Source organism: Atractosteus spatula, chromosome 9 (assembly GCF_055471065.1).
Source record: "Atractosteus spatula isolate fAtrSpa1 chromosome 9, fAtrSpa1.hap1, whole genome shotgun sequence".
In the NCBI taxonomy this organism is placed as follows: Eukaryota; Metazoa; Chordata; class Actinopteri; order Semionotiformes; family Lepisosteidae; genus Atractosteus; species Atractosteus spatula.
The window spans coordinates 23,502,772-23,525,920 of NC_142714.1; the positions used below are offsets into that span (position 1 = coordinate 23,502,772).

The 23,149-nt window shown below is 39.4% G+C and overlaps 1 protein-coding gene across 2 annotated transcripts in view; it reads left to right on the forward strand.

The window, feature by feature from the left end:
* Positions 1–23,149, forward strand: part of slc25a21 (solute carrier family 25 member 21) — a 199,677-nt gene that overhangs the window by 105,355 nt on the left and 71,173 nt on the right. For both annotated transcript variants that reach the window (XR_016091634.1, XM_088925608.1), the window contains exon 3: positions 16,408–16,456. Coding sequence is in view for 1 of the 2 variants with exons in the window: in XM_088925608.1 (XP_088781734.1) it covers positions 16,408–16,456 (49 nt within the window). In the remaining variant the exon portion in view is untranslated. The remainder of the gene's footprint in view (positions 1–16,407; positions 16,457–23,149) is intronic.

The window sequence follows — 23,149 nt, forward strand, 5'->3', positions numbered from 1 at the left end:
ATAGAGAGAGCCGAGAAGTGACAGTCTTGGAAAATGCAGGCCCCCGCTACCTCCTGATTCATTAGATGAGCGTTAACGATGTCAAAGCAGGAGAGCAATGTCTGTCCCTTTCCAGCAGCACCAGCCACAGAGAGTTATAGAAACACAGTGTCCATGGTTTAGTAGGCTTGGTTCTTAATTTGGAGAAAGTGTGTTCTGAATGTACAGGGAAATCGCAACCTATGTGTGTGTGAGAATGTGTGGGAGGGAGCATTGTCTACATATTTTTCTAGAATGGAGATTGGTTCAATATGCAATGAATGGGGAGCAGCTGCCATGGCATATTCACAAAGTAACCTAGATTTGACCTCCATGGTCTACTTGCTGTTACTGAGGCAGTTTCAAGTTCTACATGTACTGTAGGCAAAGTCTAGTGCCATTGGACAATGTGAGCACGTTTCAGTGATATAAAGCCATTTTCTAGTCTTAAGCATTTATACTAAGGAGGCTGTCGCAAGGGCAATACCTGTTTCATTGTAGTACATCTTCTTTCGGGCAAAATAGCAGAACTTAAAGGCCTGTGTATCATATTTCCAAAAGACCTTTTTATTAGACACTGATGTTAATTTCAGTTGTAGCATGTTTATATTAAATGATGAAATTGGCCTTCCTTAGACTGATGGCTTGGCTGTCACTGTTCATGATGATGCTTTAAGGAAAAATACCATTTGTAGGGAAATGAGAGCAATTGGCTTTTTCCAGTCTTCAGGATATGCAGCAGGCTGACAAAACAGGACTGAAGGGTACTGGCAACGTGTTTCAGACATTAGAAGCATTCAAATTTTGTGAGGTCTTTTGAACCTTCAAATATTCATTATGTTTTTATCACACTTCACAAGCAGTTACATGGCAGCCACTTCCCGGCTTAATTTAAAGTTATCACTATATTAGTCTAAAATAATTTTGAAATGTTTGCTCTATGGCTTCATTTAGGACAGCTGTTAAGTCCCATGAGTGACAGTACACAAAGCACAGTGACTGCAGGTTCATGATAGATCTTACCCAGCTAAACATGCAGTCTTTTGAAAGCCTTGCGCTCACTAATGATGGATCATTTCAAATTGTGTTTATTGGATTTCTGTCATCAAAAGCTGCACTGCATTCTGCCGTCATTGTGGATTGTAAAATGATCTGCTAGCACTTCATGCAAAGTAGCCTTCCGTAGCTCTAAGATCTGTATTTGTGTTTATTAAAAGCTGCTTGGAAAAGCTTTAGTAACCCATGCAAATGCTTTGGTCCTGAATGAAATTAATCCACTCTGTATCTTGCAGTTAACATCCTTGTGGGTAGAGATGAAGCAGGAGACTCCAACTAAAATTGCTTCAGTGCCCTAACTAACATCCTTGACCCTACAGGTCTATTGTTCTAATTTATTGCGTTTGTCATGTTTTGCATTATTTTAAAAGACTATAAGTGGCTTAGAGCCACATGCCTCCTTTTATTTGTAGTTTCATTTGCATGGACTCTGCGCCAACTTTTAGGGACAAACATTTATTCCAAGCCATGCTGTGTTCTAGTTTTTATGCAATCACTGCCTTTTTGAAAATGGTTAAGCTAAAAACATGATGGAAATGAATTTTGATTCCATTAATGATTAGTGCCTCAAATATAAAGACACAAAGTTAAAACTGGGGGAATCAATTTCTTGGACAAATAATGCAGGAATGAACAAAGCAAGGTGCAATTACCAAATTATTTTACATACCTGCACCTGCAGCTAATGCAGAATATCTGTACCTGGGATACAGGTAGAACTGTATAAATTGTGATAGATAATACTCAGAAATAGACATGGGAAAAGAAATTTAGAACTGTCAAGTTATGAACAGAAGGAAAATAATTGTAGTTCAAGTAGGTAGCTGCGTCAGCATGCGTAGACTGCAAAGGAACAAGTAAAGGTTTATTCTATGCTGAAAAGATAAGAAAGAAAACACAACATGTAAGTCAGACGTCATTGGTAGTGCAGAGTTAGTGCATGTGGAGATTTGGGTGATGCAATGAATTCCTCTCTAGTTTCAGCCTGGGTCCTGAGTTTGAGTCTGATCCTGTCTGTGGGGAGTTTGCATGGTCTTGTCACATTTGTGGGGATTTTGTCTGGGTTCCTCCCACCTCTAACAGACATGCTGCTTGAATTTGGTTTTGTGTTCTGAATTGTCCCATTCCCCTTGTCCTGTGTCCTGCATTCTACAGTACCTCACACCCTTCCTTTCCAGGATGGGCTCCATCTTACTGTAATGGGCTCTCCAGGGTGAGTGGCTAAATGGATGGGTGGAGAGATTCAGTTACTTGGCAGAGTAAAGAAGCAATAAAAAACACAAATAGAATGTTTATAGTAGGGAGCAGAAAATACAAGCCAAGAGAGGTTATGCTAAAACTTGACAATACCTTAGTTTGACTGCATCTGGCAAAGTTCACGCAGTTTTAGTATTCCATATCATAAACATTTTATAGAAGCCTCGGAGAAAGTCCAAAAAAGATCAGCCAGCACAAGATGTCTGAGAGCTTTGACCTTAAAAGTTATTTAACATGAACTTATCAATGTGAAATATAACTCAGCTTTTGCAGTGATAAGAGAAAACACTTTATCAGAGTAGTCTAAAAGGTTGATTATGCCTGCAGTGTTGTGTACTAATCAACCAAGAGCAAGTGGTTTCATTTAGTGCAAAACTTCACAAGGCAGGTAGGTACATTAGATAAATATAATTACAATATACAGTGCCCACTTTGTTTAAAACAATTCTAAAAATGTTTATAGTGCTGCACAGAGCAAAATCGTATATTCCAGGAACTATAAGGATCATATTTATTCACATCCTTGTAGTTAATATTTTGTAAATCCTCCTCTGGCATAGACAACACTAACAAGATGACTCCTCTAATGTGCTGTGAGCCTATGGCACTTCAGAGGGAGGATTTCTGATCCGTACTCCAAACAGAATTGCTCTAGATGAGTTTGTGAACTGCCTTTTTTATTTCAAAGCACAAATGTTTGATTAGATGGACATCTGGAGTAAGAGATGGCCAATCCAACCCATTGTGTGCACTAAGCCTTTTCTTTGTCAGTTTGGATGCATGTTTTATATCATTGTCATGCTGGCAAGTCAAAGTTTGGCTGACGCTGTGCTCCATAGACTGCAATCAAATGCTTCTCCCAATAATTCTCAATACGCACCCACAGCGCTTGGTATAATCAGCTCTTGCCCGATACCGAACATCCTCCATCCTGGCTATAAAAGAATGTGGAAAAAGCTGAATCTTCCATTTTGCACTGTAGTATCCATTATTAAAAGATTGTTGGTATGGAGGCAACTGTGTCAGAAAGAAGACTGAAAAGTATCTTGTCAGATAAGTAGTTTGTATGGCATCTGTAAATCGATAAGAAACAGCAGAGGATCTCCAACACATGGACACAATGTCCATGGAAATTACCAGTTGACACTGCCTGTGGCATTCATTGCCAGATTGCAAAGAAGAAACCTTTTCAGAGAGTGAACCACAAAAGTGACTCATATTTGCCAGACTAGATCAGTATGACAATTGGGACCTTGTCTTATGAAGGAATGAAAGGCTTTTTGGACAGGCTCATGAATGTTATGTTTGCAATAAAAAAAAGATAAAGCTCATGTTGTGATAATACTCATGCTCAAGGTGAAATACTGTATCTGTCTGTTATGTTTTGGAGTCGCTTTGGATCTGGAGCCTATGTTAAGAGAAATCATAGACTCCAAGACATACTAGGACGTTTTGTCCAAACATCTAGCTCTCTCTACCTAGTGAAATATAGAATGAAGAGTGGAATTCAAAGTTGTTTGCATTTTATTTTTACTCTTAGTCAAGATTGGAACTTAAGTATAGTAGTTAAAGGTGAAAGAAATGTTCATTGCTCAGTCTGTCAGTATATAGTAATCCTTGGCCACTGAAATCCAAAAAGAAAGAAGGTCACATTTTGTAAACTGAAGCATCATCTGATCGTTCCATAAGCTGGGTTGCCAAAGCTGTATACTGGTCAATGGCTTCTTCAGCTGGATCAGGGAACAGTTTACAGAACCCTTCAGTTCTGTCAGCAACCAAACATCTCGTGCTGTTTAAATTGAAAGATTTGGCTGGCTCAGTTAGTCAGATGTCGGCCATGTTTGGCAAAACAATTCAGTGCCTGTGTAACTAACTGCCAAGGGAGACCTTTTCTGATCAGGAAGTGCATGCACCTCCGTCCTTACTTCACAAAGGAAGTCCAACAGGTTGACTCTTTCACCTGCCCCTGTCCTTACTGTGAAACTGATGGTGCAAGTGATCAGAATCTCTACTCTCGCACAAAGCAGCAAAATGCCTGGAAGCCAGACAGTTGTTTTTCATGGTTTCATGGGGCTGACCATTTTCACAACAAAGTTCTGTAAGCACGCCAGCTTGTTTTCTCTCTCTTCAATCATGTTGTCACCCAGGCAGTGGAACCACTTGTCTGCCTTTGTGCTGCTGTGGGATCATTGCAACAAAGTACCTTTTTGAGCAGTGTCCCATTCCATCAGTACACGTCACAAAAACTGATATTATAGCTGTGCTGCAAACATCAGTAGTTTTGTCCAGGGTATTTTTTGTTAAATTTTATTTTAAAAGCTAATTTTCAATGCCATCATATCCCTCATATCATTTTTTCATTTCATGATTTCATTTGAAAGCAGAGGTCTGAATTTTCTTTGTAGTCACTTCTCTCAATAAGTCTCAGCACACACCCATAGTACTCAGTATAATCAGCTCATGTCCAATACTTTACACTTTCCACCTAAGAGTGATATGGACAGACACAATTTAACGGGCCTTCTCTTGCAGAGTGTTCTGAGCAGAGTTATTTTATTGTGTTCAATGTGAAGCTGGTCACACTTCCTTTCAAATTATTCCTTCTATTTTCAGACGCATACATGGTGTTTAGTGTTTGAATGTCTTGAGCCTGAAGGGTTTCATCAGTTTCTTGGACGAGATTGTACCCAATTCGACACACATCGCCATCTCAGCTCTGAATCGCTTGTCACTATAAATTCCAAATTAGTGTAATATCATGGCATGTTTTACCACCTGCTGAACAACTCTTGTTGCATTTCTGCTTTACAAACATCCTGACGTGTTTTTCCAAAATTTTCAATAAAAAATAATAGACCCTTCCTTGTCATTCTTATGTCCTGCATTCAATTACCGGTTTGTCCACTTGCCTCTGGTGGAAGAATCTCTAATGATCCAAGAGAATCCATACAGTACTTTCACAAGAAGTGTTCTTTTAAACCAGGAAGGCTGCTGTTACAGGGTCAAAAAAAGGTGTGTGCGTATAATTAATCTGGCTCATATTATTGCTTTTTAAAAATGTTTGGAGTTGTTCCATTATTTATAAGATTGTTTTTGAGATTGAAGACAAACTCATAAGTCACCTAGTACGTACTTAAATGATGTACAGATACACAGAACACAAGTGGTGGTTTGTAATAACTCGGAGGCATAACACAGTGATTGTTATACGGTTAGTAATGTTCATTCCTGGTGCTGATTAGCCCTGTTACAGATGTAGTATTGATTTAAAAATATTAAATTTTAATTTGACAACCAGTTACTGGTAGTTTCCAGGCAACGTTCTCAAACTCTTGGTGGGCCTAGTGTCTCTGTGATTTTATGTAGCAACTTTTAAAGAATAAATCAACTTTGTTCAGCCATTATGTTCTGTTTCCTGTTACATATCTCTTGGGCAACTGAATGCCACTGTTTGTACCTAAATGACCTTCCCTAAATGGCAACTGTTTGAGAAGAGAAAAATCTGAAAAGGTTTCTTAAGCATGAGTGAAATGAAATGACAAGAAATATTGCAGCGTCGCACCTGATGATTCATCAGTGGCAACACTAGTTTGCTTCTCCTCAGCACACTTCCTCCCCAGTCGTTTTTACGAAGCCTTAGACGAAACAATTTCTTTCAAAACTGAGATCTATGCAAATACAGAATCTACATAAAAACACAAAGAGAAAACCACAAACAGTATATTATAAAAATATGTCAGACAAGAATCGATGCAATAAGAGTATGTGCATTGATAATATCAGGACGAAATGAGCATGTAATCAGGATGTTTTGTTTGTTATTTTTCTTCCTTAAGTACTGCTTAAGTGTATGCAGCAGCTTTAATTTGCAACCCACCATTTATTCAGTGTTATGTGCCAGACCACAGGCTATGGGCTATTTAAAACATATTTCATGCTATTTAAAACATATAAATTACAACATTTTGTCTTTTCCTGTTAAAGGTTCATGTTTAAGTTTTATTGATTAGAATTTCCTGGTGGTTTTCCCTGGAAAATGTCCAGTTGCCCCCAGAAAAACCTGTTTGTAACAGTCAGGGACAAGAGCTGGACCCTGTTTGCGCAAAACACACATACTCTACCAAACAAAGTTTTTTCTGCTACTTGCGCCACAGCCAGTTTTGTACCTTTCAAAAGGATAAATGCTGTTCCCAAATAGAAACTGAGTGCCCAGGTTGCTTAAGCCTCCTCCAGACTGAGGCATGAGGAGAGGGGTCTCCTCGTAATGTGGAGACATCTGCTGCACTATCATTCGCCTCTGCACTGTGTCAGAGGCTGAGAAAGGAAAACACGTTTTACTAAAGCGTGATTAATTTTAGAATAGGGCTGGCGGTGATGATTAATTAATCGGCCTTTTGCAAATGTTATGGTGACTTGACTTACGCGTGAAAGCCAGAGAATAGATTGTGCTCAGAAATGTCATTTTAACAAATTGTCCTAATGTACTGCTCGGAAAATTAATGGATGTATTGCTCTTGGATTTATTCCAAATCTCTAGATGTCTTGTTTGCAGATAGCTCTGGCTACATTTTTTACCTTTTATTTTTTCCTTTTTACCAGCATACCTCTCCAGAGTATTTCAGCATAGTTGAAGGCTATATGCTGAACTATATACTGAAGCAGAGGAGCAGGGACAAATCTTAACTTACTAGCAGCTTATTATCAGTGTTCTTTTCTTAAGATTGTGAAGACTTGGCATTGAGTCATTCTGTATTTCCTGTGCACCTTAAACACATGAGGTATTTATATATGTTAGAATATATTTGAATCACTGGATCATAAGTACTTGTATTCATAGTCTTTAATTACAATAAACTGAGATGAGAGAAAATTGTTGTGGAATTTGCATTTGAACAGCTGTTGTTCAATCAAAAATATGCCCTAGTGTAGCTTGCATATTACATGTTTGCATTGAAATAATCATCTATTACTCATACTGTAGGTCTTTGATTAAGAAAATATTTTGTTTATCTTTATTCATTTTGTCTACAAATTTTCTGTACAGGTACTTTTGGAGCACAAAACTCAACCCCAATCCCCCATTTTTTTCTGGGCCTCAATCCACTGGCACACCTTAGACTTTAAAGTATAATGTCTGTTTCAAATATTTTTCTCTAAATATGCGTTGCCTTCATTTTTCTGATGTATTTTTTGCACTGGTCTTAAGCATGCCAACATGACATTTTTACTTCGCTGGAGGAAATGGTGATGGTTGTGCGAATTAAATAATGTACAAAAGCTGGCAGAAAGTGCCTGACAGAACACATTGTTTTCAGATTGTGTGCTTTGACTAAAGATAGCTTTCAGTGAAACACGGCCATAATCCCGGCCTGGGAGATGGTTTAGAATTAATGCCTGCTAAAGAAGAAGTGAACCTAGAAAATGTCACCCCCTTCTTCACAAAGTTATTCTTCGTCAAGCCTCTGCAAATATACCTACTGTTTTTTAAGCAAACATGGTGAACTGAGGTATCAAAATTTCTAAGCTTCATTGTAAGCGATGTTAAATCTTGATTTCTGGACTAAGATTAACCCTCCAGTTCCCTGGTTATCACAATGTACAAAAAAACTTTTTTTTTAAAGAATTTTCCTGAATAAGCCTCTGGGACCTGCCATTCTGTTTATAGTCAATATATTTAAAAAAGCCAAATTAAAATGAAAACATATTGGGGAACAGCTGTATATACAATCGTGAATTTGTGAAGGAAATCATTAAAGTAAATAGCAGGTCTGCACTGAGAATTGGAATAAAATAGTTTTGGTCAGGGGGTTTAAATGTTTGGAGTCAGAGAGTGTTTACTGGGATTTGTAAAACACTGACAGGCTTCAAGTCAGAATGTTTAGCATGATAGCCTTGATAAACTTGATTGTTTAGAACTTATTAATCAATTTTACCAATCCGTGGAGTGTATGTTTCCATCCACATTTTTTAAATATAATCTGGCTTAATAAACAAACACAATGGCACTTTATTTTTTTATTTTTATGCAGTATGTATATTTTGACAATTATGAAACTGCTAATGACATCAGTAGTTTGATAATGCAGTCCGTCCATGTTAATTTATTCAGCGAAGGACAGATATGATAAGTTTGTGCAAATTTAACTCTTTGAGAGGTATGTAAAAATAATTGTACACAAGATTTTATTTTTATATTTTAGTTCAACATGGCTCTAGAAAATAGTTGTAGATTTATTTGTCTTTGAGGACATAGACAAAATAGTGAAGCCCAGGAGATTAGGAAGACACAACAGACAAAAAGAAACCCTGGTTTCATATTTTTGCTCCTATCTAGGATATTCACCCTTCTAAGATTAGAGCCTCTTCCACAAGAAAGTCATGGGACAGTTAAACACAACATGACACGACTCTCAAAGGTAATTGTGCCCTAAACTACAACAATCAAGAAGTAATCGCAAGAGAAACATAACAAGTCTTAACATAAGTAGACTTGTAGGTCCCAAATAAACAAGAGGACAGGAGAGGCAGTACTTACTGTGTAGTAATGAAATAACAAGTCCAGGATGAACTGTGTTCAGCAGTAATTTCTGTTACATTTTAAAAATACAACTGAGCTTCTTGCCCATTCAAGAAAAACAAGGAGATCCAAAAACAGATCTCCTCAACAACTATCATTAGTTGTCAGTAAGCTGCACATGATTTCAGAAGCTTTAAGAAGGCATTTGTCATTGTTACACTCTGCTAATGGATAGCAGGGTACTATGCTTGACAACACAACAGTACAGCAAGGGAGAGGGTTTTACTCATTGTAATTCTTCACAGTTTGAGCAAAGAATTTTATATATAAACACATACATCCAGCACATCCAGATCATCTGGAAAGCCCTTTATAATTCACAAAATGCATGCACCATTAATTTCTTGTCATCTGACCACGAATACATCAAGCACTTACCACAGAATGTGGATCTCAGGGCGCTCTCTTCTCAATTGAGAGGCAACATGGAGTCAATTTGCCATCCTCAGTCTTTGAGCTTCATTCATGTGGCCATATTCCGTCAGCACCAGTAATCTTGAAGCTTTGTTGTTTTAATTTGCCTAATTTAATTTTGGTGGCATCTTTATATGAAAAGACTAGCATGTGCTGTATGATTTGAAGTCATTTGTATATTCCAGTTAAAGCATGAAAAGTCAAGGCACATGGAACGTCAGTGACGCGCATCTGCTGGAATGGCAGTAAACACCGAAGGAGCTCAGTCTGTCATACAGTAACTGATGCAGATGCTGGGCAGATTTCTGCGGCTTCCTTCACATGCGTCTTAATTTAGCATGCTCTGAATTACTCCTGGGGGTACGCTGCCTGCTGAAGGCACCACTGGTGTGCTACACAGCCCTGCCACATTAAAATGAGCACCAACCAAAACCACAGTAATCCTGTGCTGGCAGTACAGACATCAAGCATTTGCATGACGTTCTGCACTATGGTGTGTGAAGCCTGGACACCAGGCCGACATATACAGAACTACATTTGTGTTTCTCTGTTTTGTGTTTCAGTATTTCATTCTAATTCTAATATCTTCTGTACATGGGACAAAGAATATAAAGGAAAAGTGTACTTAATACTTTGGTGTTAACTCGCCTGGCTGAGGAAACCCCGCTCACAGCCCCCCTCACTTGAGAGGAATGAATCAGGGAGGCAGCTCCAATGGTGATGTTGGGGTGGGGAGAGGAGTGATAGAAAAAATGTTTACAGAGTTTTGGGCAGCCAGGCAGTATTTATACAGTATGTAGGAGAGTACAAGTGCAAGATTACTATTAAACCTCCTCCCAAATGTCTCTTAAATAACATGATTTTTTATGTGTTCCTGCATTTTTAAACTTCTGCAAAAAAAACAGCTCTTTAAATATTAAAAGAAAAAAGCAGTTCAACAAATAATTGAAACAAAATAATCTGCTAATGGAAAATAAGTTATTCTAGCTCATTTTGTGATAAGTGTACCACGTTCTGTGGTAAGTGTGTGATGTATTCGTGGTCAGATGACAAAAACATAATGCTGCATTCATTTTGTGAATTATAAAGGGCTTTCCAGATGATCTGGATGTGCTGGATGCGTGTGTTTACAGTATATATAAATTCTTATATATATATAAAAAGCTCAAACTACAATGAAAAAACCCTATCCCTTGTTGTACAGTACTTTAAAATATGAGGAAGAAAAGATGTCTTTTTCCAGGCCTTTAAAATACAAAACCTGTTCTAAGGAAGATATTTTTTACAAGATGCTTTTTCTAGTATCAGGTGATATTATCTGACACTGAAAGTAAAATAAAATGTCATTACTATTCATATATATTATATTAAGTCTCATTTTCACAGTCAGGATTTTTATGTGATTGGTCTTTAGATCATCTTTTGGTCTGGTCTTTAGATCATCATTTAAATACAGAACTCTATTTGTCTATAAATAGCCTTTCATATCATGGAAATGTTTAATAATATTTAGTTTATATATAAAGCTCATATAATAGTATCTATGAGGATTATAACAAAACTACTCTTCACGTGAGTAAAAATTGATTTTCCCATCATGAATTCATTATTTTTCAGATGATTGAAACTTGTACATTTCAGATAAGCTATTGTATAGGGATAGGGCGTTACACTAGCAAACAAGCTTCAAAGGAAATAGAAGGTCTAATTTCACATTAAATGGTAAAACAGAAGAAAAAAATTGCAAGGCTTCTTCTGTGGAGCTGTCTTCAGGTATGACAGCTCTTCTTCACACTTTCAGCATTAACCTCTGCTACTCCCTAAGATATTGCTTTGGCTTTTTTCAAAACAACAACCTTTGGAATATTAACAATAATTGTGGATTCTTAAATGGTTATGGCTTCAGTCTCCATGGTCTGTTTCTGCTTTTGTAGTCCTCTTTTCAAGCCAGACAGAACTAAACCCTTTTTAATTCCCCATCTTTGAAAACTCTGAAGAGTAGTTTAGATATTGGGGTCCTCAAATAAGACTCCCATATAGCCAGGGGTTTATAACCCCTTCTGTGCACTGAGCCTGAGAGAGAAGACAAGGGAAACAGATCTCTTCTGCTCTACAGAGACACCGGTTGATATTCCCTCCTGTAGGCAAACAGTTCCTTAATGTTTTTACTATCACATTTTCTTTGTAGTATTAATCCTTCTGTAGTAATTAAAAGAAAGTTTTACTCTTTTCAGTTTGGTCCTCTGTTCTCTCTTATGGCCCTGGAAAAGAGAAATGTATCATAAAAGGGTAGAGTATAACTAAAATAATTTTCATTTTTACCGCAAAATGTCTCTTAAAGGGTCAAACAATACAAGAGGAGGCCGTGGTTAAGGGCAATACTGAAATGCAAGGCAAAAATGTTAAATCCCCCACTTTAAGATTGTAGGAAAATTCTGAAATCAAGCAGATTACTCTTCCGCTACTGGCATTAGGAACTGCCTGTGGACATGCACTGGAAGATTGAAAGTCAGTTAGCAAAGGGACTGCTTCAAGAAAACAAAATGGTATACAATGAAACCGTGACAGTCACTCAGTATGTATCTTGAAAATATCTACATGCAATATGCAAGGAGAGTATTGGTGAGTCATATACCCTGTGCAGGCTGGTAGGGTTATAGGGTTACCCCTTGCAATCATGTAATCAAATTGTATCAGAGGTGTTAAAGATTTCCTGAGACAGTTGCCTCAGAAAGAGCCAGCAGCCATATTACCCTGCAACTCACAACTGGCAACCCACTGAAGCTAAGCAGGTGTGAGCCTGGTCAGTACCTGGATGGGAGACCTCCTGGGAAAAACTAAGGTTGCTGCTGGAAGAGGTGTTAGTGAGGCCAGCAGGGGGTGCTCACCCTGCGGTCCAGGTGGGTCCTAATGCCCCAGTATAGTGACGGGGACACTATACTGTAAATAAGCGCCATCCTTTGGATGAGACATAAAACCGAGGTCCTGACTCTCTGTGGTCATTAAAAATCCCAGGGTGTTTCTCAAAAAGAGTAGGGGTGTAACCCTGGCATCCTGGCCAAATTTCCCATGCCTCCTAATAATCCCTTTTTATGAATTGGCTACATTACTTTGTTCTCCCTCCCCCCCTCCCACTCCAACGGCAAGCGGAGCGACACGCCGGTTGGAGTATTTCTCGGTCGCAGTTAATGGCAACGTCAGCTCAAAGATTTGGTTCAAACCACCAAATGGAGACTGGTGTGCCGATAAGCGGACCCTGCTGATGGGGGATTAACACTAGGAAAGAGAGAGAGCTGCCTCAGAAAGAGGAGGAGTCTGGAGAACTTGCAACCCTACAACTTGGTTGGTCTTGAAGGTGTGCCTGAGAGGGTGGTTAGAGTCCTCGAGACCACAATGTGCTGCACTGGTCCCATGAGTCAGATTGATTATGCCTAGCAGTTATTGTTGAATGAACTTCAACACTGAACTGGGTCTGATCCTTGTGTTGGGATGTGAATTGGGCACTCTGAGGTGTTGAAATCTGGCACCAGGTATTAGTATTAGTGGTATTAGAGGCCAGTGTGTAATAGTCAATATTGCTTCCTTGCTAAATCTCCTGGCTCGATGGAAGGGATTACTGCCGAGTTTCGAGTTTCAGTAGTGGATGTGACAGAATCAGTATTTGACACGGCATGCGCTCTCAGATGAGACTGCTATGGGTTTGTCACTATGCTGGACTGATGCTTGTGGGGGCAACACAGGGTGGGGGGTCAGAGGGGCCTGAAAGGATGGCAGGTTAGACCAGATTGTCCACACTGCATACGCCAGGCACCAAATTCCACTGACCTTGTGGTATTTTTATATTAAAAAATAACATGGTGCACATACATATAATCAAGTTACAATGTCACAAATACCATTCCATCCACTACCCAATTAGTAGAGCTGTAAATCTAGATAAAAGAAAACTCCATGACAGGAAAGGGTGCTAAATTTAATTTATTTTACCTCAAAGAGTACATTTGTAATCTGTTTACTTAGAAAGCATGTCTTGGTAAACCACTTCTGGCTCTCCCCAGCCCCTGTTCCTCACCACGACACTTCCGGGCCACGTCACCACATTGCTTCTGAGCTGCTTTATGACAGCAGATTACTTCCTAATGCACATTCTGCTGCTGAAGGAAAACTCTGCTCTCCGTAATCCATCTTGGGTGAATGCAAGGAGGCAAGATTTGTTTGGGAGCAGCTTCTGTAAATTGTGGATTTTGGGTGGAGCCTTTATCCAAGCCATTTTATAAGGCTTGCATTACAAACATACAGTGCTTTACAAATGCTTGATAGAAAAAAAAATCAGACATGTCTTAAGCGTGTTCAGTACAGGGGTTAGTTTCTGTATCATTTACACAATACAGGAAACTGTACAAATACAAACAATAAAGTGCAGGACAAATACAATACAATAGATATGGAAAAGGGCTGCAGTGCAGAGCAGTACAACAGTCTATAAGTACAAGATTGCTTTTAAACTAGAAATACTTTGCAACACTCACAAATCAAACTGCAGAGCCATAGGGGTTGGGGAATATTCCTGGACTCTCACACTCTAACTGGTTTCAATCTGTAGCTGGCCAGTTTGATGCTGCCTTGTGACTGAAACGATTTGTTAAGGTTCATTGTTAAAAATGGTTAGTGTTCTTCAGTGTGTCACATCCTTTGCTACGTTTTTTTTAAACAGACACTGTCAAATATGAGGGAATCATTCAGTTCTTCCACAGCACTTCTTCAGTTGTACAGTAATTCTTTGGGTTAGAAGTCAAATGACCTGTTTTCTCAGGTGTTCTTCATCTGTTTTGCTAATTGAAAAGAATCTGTAAGGGCTGTCCTTGAGGACGGGAGTTGCCCGTTTCTGCCATAAGTACACATGTTGAGCCTGAGCATCAGTATCATTGCAAGCAACCAGCCGTGGATGTGTTTGTGCCTGCTCCATCTTGTGCTTAGTGTTTCGCATCAGACCAGTCATGTCTCTATCAAAGCTGATGACTTTTGCATTGCAAGGCTGTACTTACTATGTAAAACTTTATCTCAAAAGGTCATTGGTTTAAGAATTAAGTTAAAATATTAGTCCCATGGGAACTAATGGTGACACAGTGGTTAGTATTGCTGGGTTACAGTGCAATTCTAAAGGTAATATACAGTGGTGTAAAAAAGTGTTTGCCCCCTTCCTGATTTCTTATTTTTTTGCATGTTTGTCACACTGAAATGTTCCAGATCATCAAACAAATTGAAATATTAGACAAAGATAACACAAGTAAATACAAAATGCAGTTTTTAAATGAAGGTTTTTATTATTAAGGGAAAAAAAAATCCAAACCTACATGGCCCTGTGTGAAAAAGTGATTGCCCCCCCTGTTAAAACATAAATCAACTGTGGTTTATCACATCTTTGGAAAGCTGAGTTCAATTTCTCTAGCCACACCCAGGCCTGATTACTGCCACACTTGTTCTCAATCAAGAAATCACTTAAATAGGACCTGCCTGACAAAGTGAAGTAGACCTAAAGATCCTCAAAAGCTAGACATCATGCTGCGATCCAAAGAAATTCAGGAACAAATGAGAAACAGAGTAATTGAGATTTATCAGTCTGGAAAAGGTTATAAAGCCATTTATAAAGCTTTGGTACTCCAGCGAACCACAGTGAGAGCCATTATCCACAAATGGCGAAAACATGGAACAGTGATGAACCTTCCCAGGAGTGGCCGGCCGACCAAAATTACCCCAAGAGCACAGCGACGACTCATCCAAGAGGTCAGAAAAAGCCCCATAACAACATCCAAAGAACTGCAGGCTTCACTTGCCTCAGTTAAGGTCAGTGTTCATGACTTCACCATAAGAAAGAGACTGGGCAAAAATGGCCTGCATGGCAGAGTTCCAAGACGAAAACCACTGCTGAGCAAAAAGAACATAAAGGCTTGTCTCAGTTTTGCCAGAAAACATCTTGATGATCCCCAAGACTTTTGGGAAAATACTCTGTGGACTGACGAGACAAAAGTTGAACTTTTTGGAAGGTGTGTGTCCCATTACATCTGGCGTAAAAGTAACACAGCATTTCAGAAAAGGAACATCATACCAACAGTAAAATATGGTGGTGGTAGTGTGATGGTCTGGGGCTGTTTTGCTGCTTCAGGACCTGGAAGACTTGCTGTGGTAAATGGAACCATGAATTCTGCTGTCTACCAAAAAATCCTGAAGGAGAATGTCCGGCAATCTGTACGTGACCTCAAGCTGAAGCGCACTTGGGTTCTGCAGCAGGACAATGATCCAAAACACACCAGCAAGTCCACCTCTGAATGGCTTAAAAAAAACAAAATGAAGACTTTGGAGTGGCCTAGTCAAAGTCCTGACCTGAATCCAGTCCATGGCCAGAGATGTTGTGGCATGACCTTAAAAAAGCGGTTAAGGCTCGAAAACCCTCCAATGTGGCTGAATTACAACAATTCTGCAAAGATGAGTGGGCCAAAATTCCTCCACAGCTGTAAAAGACTCATTGCCAGTTATCGCAAACGCTTGATTGCTGTTGTTGCTGCTAAGGGTGGCCCAACCAGTTATTAGGTTTAGGGGGCAATCACTTTTTCACACAGGGCCATGTAGGTTTGGATTTTTTTTTCTCTTAATAATAAAAACCTTCATTTAAAAACTGCGTTTTGTGTTTACTTGTGTTATCTTTGTCTAATATTTCAATTTGTTTGATGATCTGAAACATTTCAGTGTGACAAACATGCAAAAAAATAAGAGATCAGGAAGGGGGCAAACACTTTTTCACACCACTGTATGTGTGGAGTTTGTTTGTTCTCCCTGTGTTTGCATGAGTTTTCGTCAGGTGCTCCAGTTTCCTCCTACAGCCCGTGCTTGTCTGTGTTAATGTCTGTGTGTGCCCTTTGGTGGACTGGCATCCCATCCAGGGTGTATCCTGCCTTTCCGGGATAGGCTCTGGCTTCCCTGCTTCCCTGTGGTTAGAAGATGGATGGATTATTTCTGTGTCAAGTCTGTACATTTTAAAAATGACAGGGCCCTTACAGATACTGTAACACTCTCTGTCTCTTCTGCAGGTCTGGTGGAGATCTGTCTGATGCACCCGCTAGATGTGGTGAAAACCAGGTGAGTTTCTGTGCTTTGGAGCCACACTCTCTTGGTCCTGGGACACTTCCGAATCAGAAGCTGATTTCTCACCATTTGCAGTGTCAGAGCTTGCCACTTTTGGAATTCATCAAGCGCTTGAAAGATAAGAAGTGCTGAAGTTTTAGAGTTGAGTCATTGTGTTTGCCATAATCAACAATGTCAGTCTTCCCTCGACATTCCTAAAGTGAAGGTCCTGGATGAGGGATCATAGCATCAGGATATTTTCACCCTGAGGTCTGTCTCCTTTCAAAGCCCAGCTCTGAGAATAAGCACTTTCCGATACACCGTCATAGACACAGAACAGATTTGCCTGATGTTTTCTGTAACCTTACGATCATGCCTGTCTGTAAGAATACAGTACGTAGACTTCTGTATAGTTAATACACAGAGACGCAACATAAGGACATAGCTGTACATTTTACAGAACTTACAGTATTCAGTGTTCTGGATCAATAGACTTTACAAAACAGCAATGCAGCACTGTGTTGGCCTGTTGGTGACGGTGACCTCAGGCCTGCTTAACGCTGGTTGCACAGTAAGCCATTCCACTGGCTCTATACTGTATGTCATCATATCCCATAGACTGGTAACATACAACCAAGAGGGAGACATGGCAGTGTGTTACTGTGCTACAGTGTGAGCTGTATATCATTAACAATACTAGAGTACCAAGTATCAAAGTTTCAAATGCTGAATTTGACAGACCCCCCCCCCCCCCGGCACAATGTCTTTGATATCAATACTGGTGGCTCCTGCAACAAAATTCACTTTAGAAAGATACAGAAGCTCTATGGTGGGATGCTCCAAATGTAAAAAAAATAAGGTGAGGTTTCAAGTTTTAAAATGGATACAGTTTTAAACTTTAATGTTATCGACAGAGTTTACTCCCTTTAGCTATTAACTGCAGCAGGGTTGTGATGTCATGTTCCTTCTGTGTTGAATTTAGGAGGAAACAATACATGTACTTAAGTATTCCTAATGATATCAAATATAAATCATAGCAGAGGCTATAAAACATGTGTGGTTTAGGTTCAGAGTTGGGGTTTAACATAATGTTTGGCTCAACATAAATAGTAATGTATCCCGTATGTCTAAATTTGTCTAAAGAAAATTATAGAAGATTCCGAACTTCAGTAATGTTATTATTATTTGCTTAAAACACTCCCTTATCCAGGGCTACTTTCAAATTGTAAAAAATACAAATGTCAAAATTAAGAAGCAGGTATTTCTTACAAGTGCAAGGCTTGTGCATGTCCACCCAGCAGTAAGCTACATGTAGGTAAGAGCCATTCAGTACAGTAAAGAATGATGATCAGTTGAAGATAAATGTCCACTGATATTGTCTTGAGTGAAAGAGGATTTATCTTCTACAGATAAATCTGGAGGAGAAGGTAAAAGGTGATCAGGGACTGAGCAGTTCTGATAAATAGTAATAAATGAAGATAATATTATGTACCCCCTATGAAGGTGTTATACTAGCAAATTAAAACAACATTGAAATAATGTTACCTACAAGAATTAGGCAAATACAATTAAGTAACATATCCTTGATTTTCTTGTTCATTGTCCAAGTACTGGCATAGTTTTGCATGATTCATTCAGCCATCCATTTTATAACCACTTCTTCAGGGCTGTGGGGGAGCCTGAAGTTATGCTAGCAAGCAACAGGCACAAGACAGGACACACTTTGCATAGGCCGCCAGCCCATCACAGAACACACAGGCAAAAACACACACACACGGACACACAAACTCACATCAGAGCCAGTTTAACCTATCAGTCTTTGGACTATGGGAGGAAACCAGAGCCCCCAGAGGAAATCCACGGGAACATGGGGTGACCACACAAACTCCACACAGATAGCACTTCAGGTCTAGCATTGAACCCAGGGCCGCCATGCTAAGCACTGTGCCACCATGCCACCCACCCTGCAACAGATGAAAGCAGTCTCTTTCGGGATAGCACCTTGCATTCAGTGCAAGAAGGGTATTTCTCTCTGTTATGTCCTCACAGGGCCTAATCATTATGTGCCTGAAGTAGATTGCATTTCTCCATGAGCTGTGTGGGATATCCAATGGGAAGCGACCCCTAACGCACATCCATGCTGCAAGGAATCCAAGCTGACATCTTGAATTTGATTGTGCTTGACTGAGTTATATGATCTGCTGGGAAATGAATGATGAAGAACGAATTACAGAAACCCTCCTTAATGGGTTTTTTTTCTTAAAAGCCCCAGCTAATTCTTCAAGGTGAATTAATAACATTGTCTGTGTCTTACAGTTCTGTAGTCCTTGGCATTAAAGCTTATTCTTGATATTGAATCCATATGAGAGAGTCCCTGGAGGTGGGGAGGGGGCTTGTACTGTCTGATCCTCAACCTTCCTCAACTACATTTTCAGCTTTTTCCAATAAACCTTGTTAGAATTCCTGAAAATAACGGAGAGCATTGTGACTGTGCAGGTTGTATGGTCCATTGGTTTCTAACATAGACACTTACCCCTTCAAAAAGCACAGCAAGTACTGTTCATAGACATACTGTTAGGTTCTACCGGAATCCACAGCCGGATTCAATTCTTTCTAATACGTTTTATTGGTGTGTCTAATTTGTATTGGTGTAATGCAATCTACTTGTAAAATGCTCTGTTTTGATAGTGCATTATTAGCTCCCTATAAACCTCTTGCCAGTGCAAGTCTGCTCATGCTTTTCCCTCAGCATTACCCAAAGGAGGAATGATAGACTTAGTATGTTGATGACAATGCTGAGTGAATTCAGAGACAGCAACCAATGCCAAGACAGCGAACAGCTAATAAGACATGAAGGCATGGTGCTGAGTGAAAAGCATAGCATTGCTCAGCTGTGCAATGTGTGGTTTTGGATTCATGGAAATGTTGATGCCTAATGTCTGAATAAATGTCCAGTAAAATCCATCATCCTTCATGAAAAGCACTCGGAGTTGTATGTATTATGTTCATGTAAATTGTATTTGGTGGAGTTTGTAAACCAAAGTTTAAGAGCAAAGGGCCAACCCAACTGTAAAACATATAATTGGATATATAAGTATATTGGCATCGATATTGCTATTGACCACCTGTTTCCCAGTGTTTATCGCTTTGCTTTCCCTCCGTTCACTCCATTATCTCCTTTGTAGCAACTTCTTGGCTCATTTGTCTTTGTAGGTGCGAGGGTGTCTCTGGCATCCTCCAGTCACCATGATATGCCTGTGTCTCAAACTGCTCACATACTGAACCTCTCATTACTTGGGTTAGCCCCAAGCTGTTGAACACAAAGTACGCTGGAATATGCAGCATGTTGTGACAGAGAAGCATTTATAATAATAATTAATAACTGCGTACACTTATATAGCATTTTTCTGGACACTCCACTCAAAGCACTTTACAGGTAATGGGGATCCCCTCCACCACCACCATTGTGCAGCATCCACCTAGATGATGCGACAGCAGCCATACTGTGCCAGAACGCTCACCACACATCAGCTATTAGTGGGGAGGAGAGCAGAGTAATGAGGCCAATTCATAGATGGGGATTATCTGGAGGCTATGATTGGTAAGGGCCAATGGGAAATTTGGCCAGGACACCGGGGTAACACCCCTACTATTTTGAGAAACACCCTGGGATTTTGAATGACCACAGAGAGTCAGGACCTCGGTTTTACGTCTCATCTGAAGGACGGCACCTATTTTACAGTATAGTGTCCCCGTCACTATACTGGGGCATTAAGACCCACACGGACCACAGGGTGAGCACCCCCTGCTGGCCCCACTAACACCTCTTCCAGCAGCAACCTTAGTTTTTCCCAGGTGCTCCCATCCAGGTACTGACCAGGCTCACACCTGCTTAGCTTCAGTGGGATGCCAGTTGTCAGTAGCAGGGTGATATGGGTGCTGGCGACCCTATTTAGCTTGACCACGGATATTATGGAGCTGCTGGTGCTCCATGGTTCTTCCTTGTTGGAGCTGTGGTAGGCCTTGTGATTGGACTAGGTTCTGCCTTTGAGTATCCTGGGTTTGCTGAGGGATTGGAGGAGATTAGGAGTAGGTCATTCTGCAGAGTCTTTGTTGGCATGCATGTCAGTGCATTCCCCTGATTTCCTGCAGAAAAGACAGTAAACATTCTGGGCTTTTTCTGGGAATTTTGAAAAGACAGCAACACAAACAAAAAACAATATGAATAACATTGTTGGCTATTCTTATGAATGTTTTTATGTGAGAAATAGCATTCTGTTTTTTGTTAAAGATATTTTGACCATTAAAATGCTTTGCCTAGAAGTAATGCACTCAAATGTTAACATTCACAAATTAAAAATATATTAGCTTCCTAAGTGAATTTTAGCTTAACTGTGCAATCTGTGTACCAAACTGTACCAAAACAGTAAAACTAGATGGAAAAAATATTCACTGCAGCTTCACATATATGATATCATCAGATCCAGTTGGAATTGGGGTACAGAGAGAATAGCTTACTCCTCTTACTGTTAAATTGCCAAATCTTCATTTGGAGTCACACTAAAGTACGATTGCTTGCCTGTTCGTTTATTATAAGCTCCGTATTCTCAGTACTGTTTGTTACCATACAGTGGATTTGTCTGTATAATGTTGTTTCTTATGTACATGACCACAAAACAAAATGATCAGCATTTCTCTGTTACTTTTCATGTGCCTTTAATGCACAATGGCTTTAATCACATTGTAACTTGTGCAACATCTTGATTTATTTTTCTTTGTTTGTGTGTCAAAATTTTTTGGATATACCATCCATTTTGAGAAGTGAAGCCAGCTTTGTTTAAAGGTCTGCATATTCCTGGTATATTCCTGTGCACTTTGTATCCCCATATAGCTTTCCTTTTGATAGATCCACAATCAGTGGAGACATTTTTTTTTACTTTACTCTTTTCTCTTATGCCAAGAATAGAGCTGATTAAATGTGTGTCCCAAACAGATCCTGTGTGGAGCAGTGTTCCTCTTCAAGAAAGGTGAAAGGAACTCTGATCAATTTGTGTAGAATTGGCTCCAGCTGTGAACATTTCCTTCCTTTAGCCAAACAGAAGTTGAGCTGGGTTTTGCTTTGTGTATCCATGCACTCGGGTCTTGTTACTCTCTTGGGTGTTTATCTCAAACACATTAATGCAAGACTGAGTGTGTGAGTCTCCTGTACGTCAGTGGAAGGTTTAGGGTATGAAGGTCATAGGTCTTCATGATTTGAGTTAAATGGAATTGCTCATCCTTCAGTGGGTGTACGTGAGTGAGAGAGTATTTTAAGGACCTGGGAATTGTTATTTTACGGATTCATGTTTCTTCATGCGAGAAACACATAGACATTTCAAATATTTATTTATTATCATTCGTCACACATTTCAACAGAAAAAATGCTTGAATCACAAATATGGTAAAAGATACCTAAGTCAGCTTCAAATTTATTTTTTCAAATAATTTAAAATATTTGAATATTTGAAAGCAGTGTTTTTGAAGATTGGCAGTGAGCAAAAACTTTTATTTCACCTATTATTTTTTATTTTCTTTATTCTGGAATCTTGTACAGTATAAGTGGCTGCAGCCACAGAGTCGGTGTCTCAGAAGCTTTTGTGGAAGGAGTATAATTTATGTCTGTAAATATCTAGAATAACTGTTGTTCTCCTTAAACCGGCTTTGTGAGAAATGCAGGCAATGATAATTCGATTCGAAAAACATACCCCTTCTGGGAAAGCATTGCTCATCTTCAAAAGGAGCAGTTAACATTTTACTGCCATTCTTTTAAAATGTCATTAAATAGTCTTTGAATATGTGCAGTACAATGGCATTGGGATTAGTTCAGCTACCTAAATACTCTTGGGGACTGAGTTCAAATCTGACCCAGGGCACCTTCTGTGTGGAGTTTGTATGTCCCCACACAAGGTCACATGCGTTGTCTCTAAATGTGTTTCCTTCCACCTCCCAAAGCTATGATGTTTGAATGAATTTGAGCTGCTGCTGAAACGGCAAGGGTGATAAGTCAAAGGGTGATCTTGGAAAGTTCAATAATTAAACATTGAATTTCCGTTTCTCAGGTGCCTTTATACAATTTCTGTTTTAGTATGCAGTTTTGAAAGTTATTTTGTAATTAGGCAAATCCCTCTGACTAGAACAACTATAATCAAGCATACATCTGCTGAGAAAGGTCAGAACAGCAATTTCTTCCATGGTCCAGTGAGGATACGTCTGCCCACACACTCACTCACTGAGAGCTGTTTCTGTATTGGCTAGTCACATGAACAGCTGATTAGTCCCCCCTCCCTCTCATCAGATTTCGTTTCGATTTCTTTCAACACTCCAACCATGTTATGCAATTATATTTATCCCCCAAGCCCACTTACTGCAGCCGTCAGTGAAACTGGTACGTGTGCAGTAGCCTGCCTTTGAAAATGGGCACAGCAATGGTATGCTAAAGCATTGCAATTTCTGTTTAATTTGCAAAAGTACATAAGTGTCAGTAATAACTATTCGTAGTTTTAGTGTTTTATAAAACTTTTTTTTTCTTTATAGATTTTAGATTAGGGTGTAAGTTTTTACTTGAGTTAAGAAAAAGTATGAAATTACCAAGAATCTACCTGCTTTCTCCACCTGATGTCCAATCAAATCAAATAACACAAAAGAAATGGAAAACAAAAAATGCTTTCT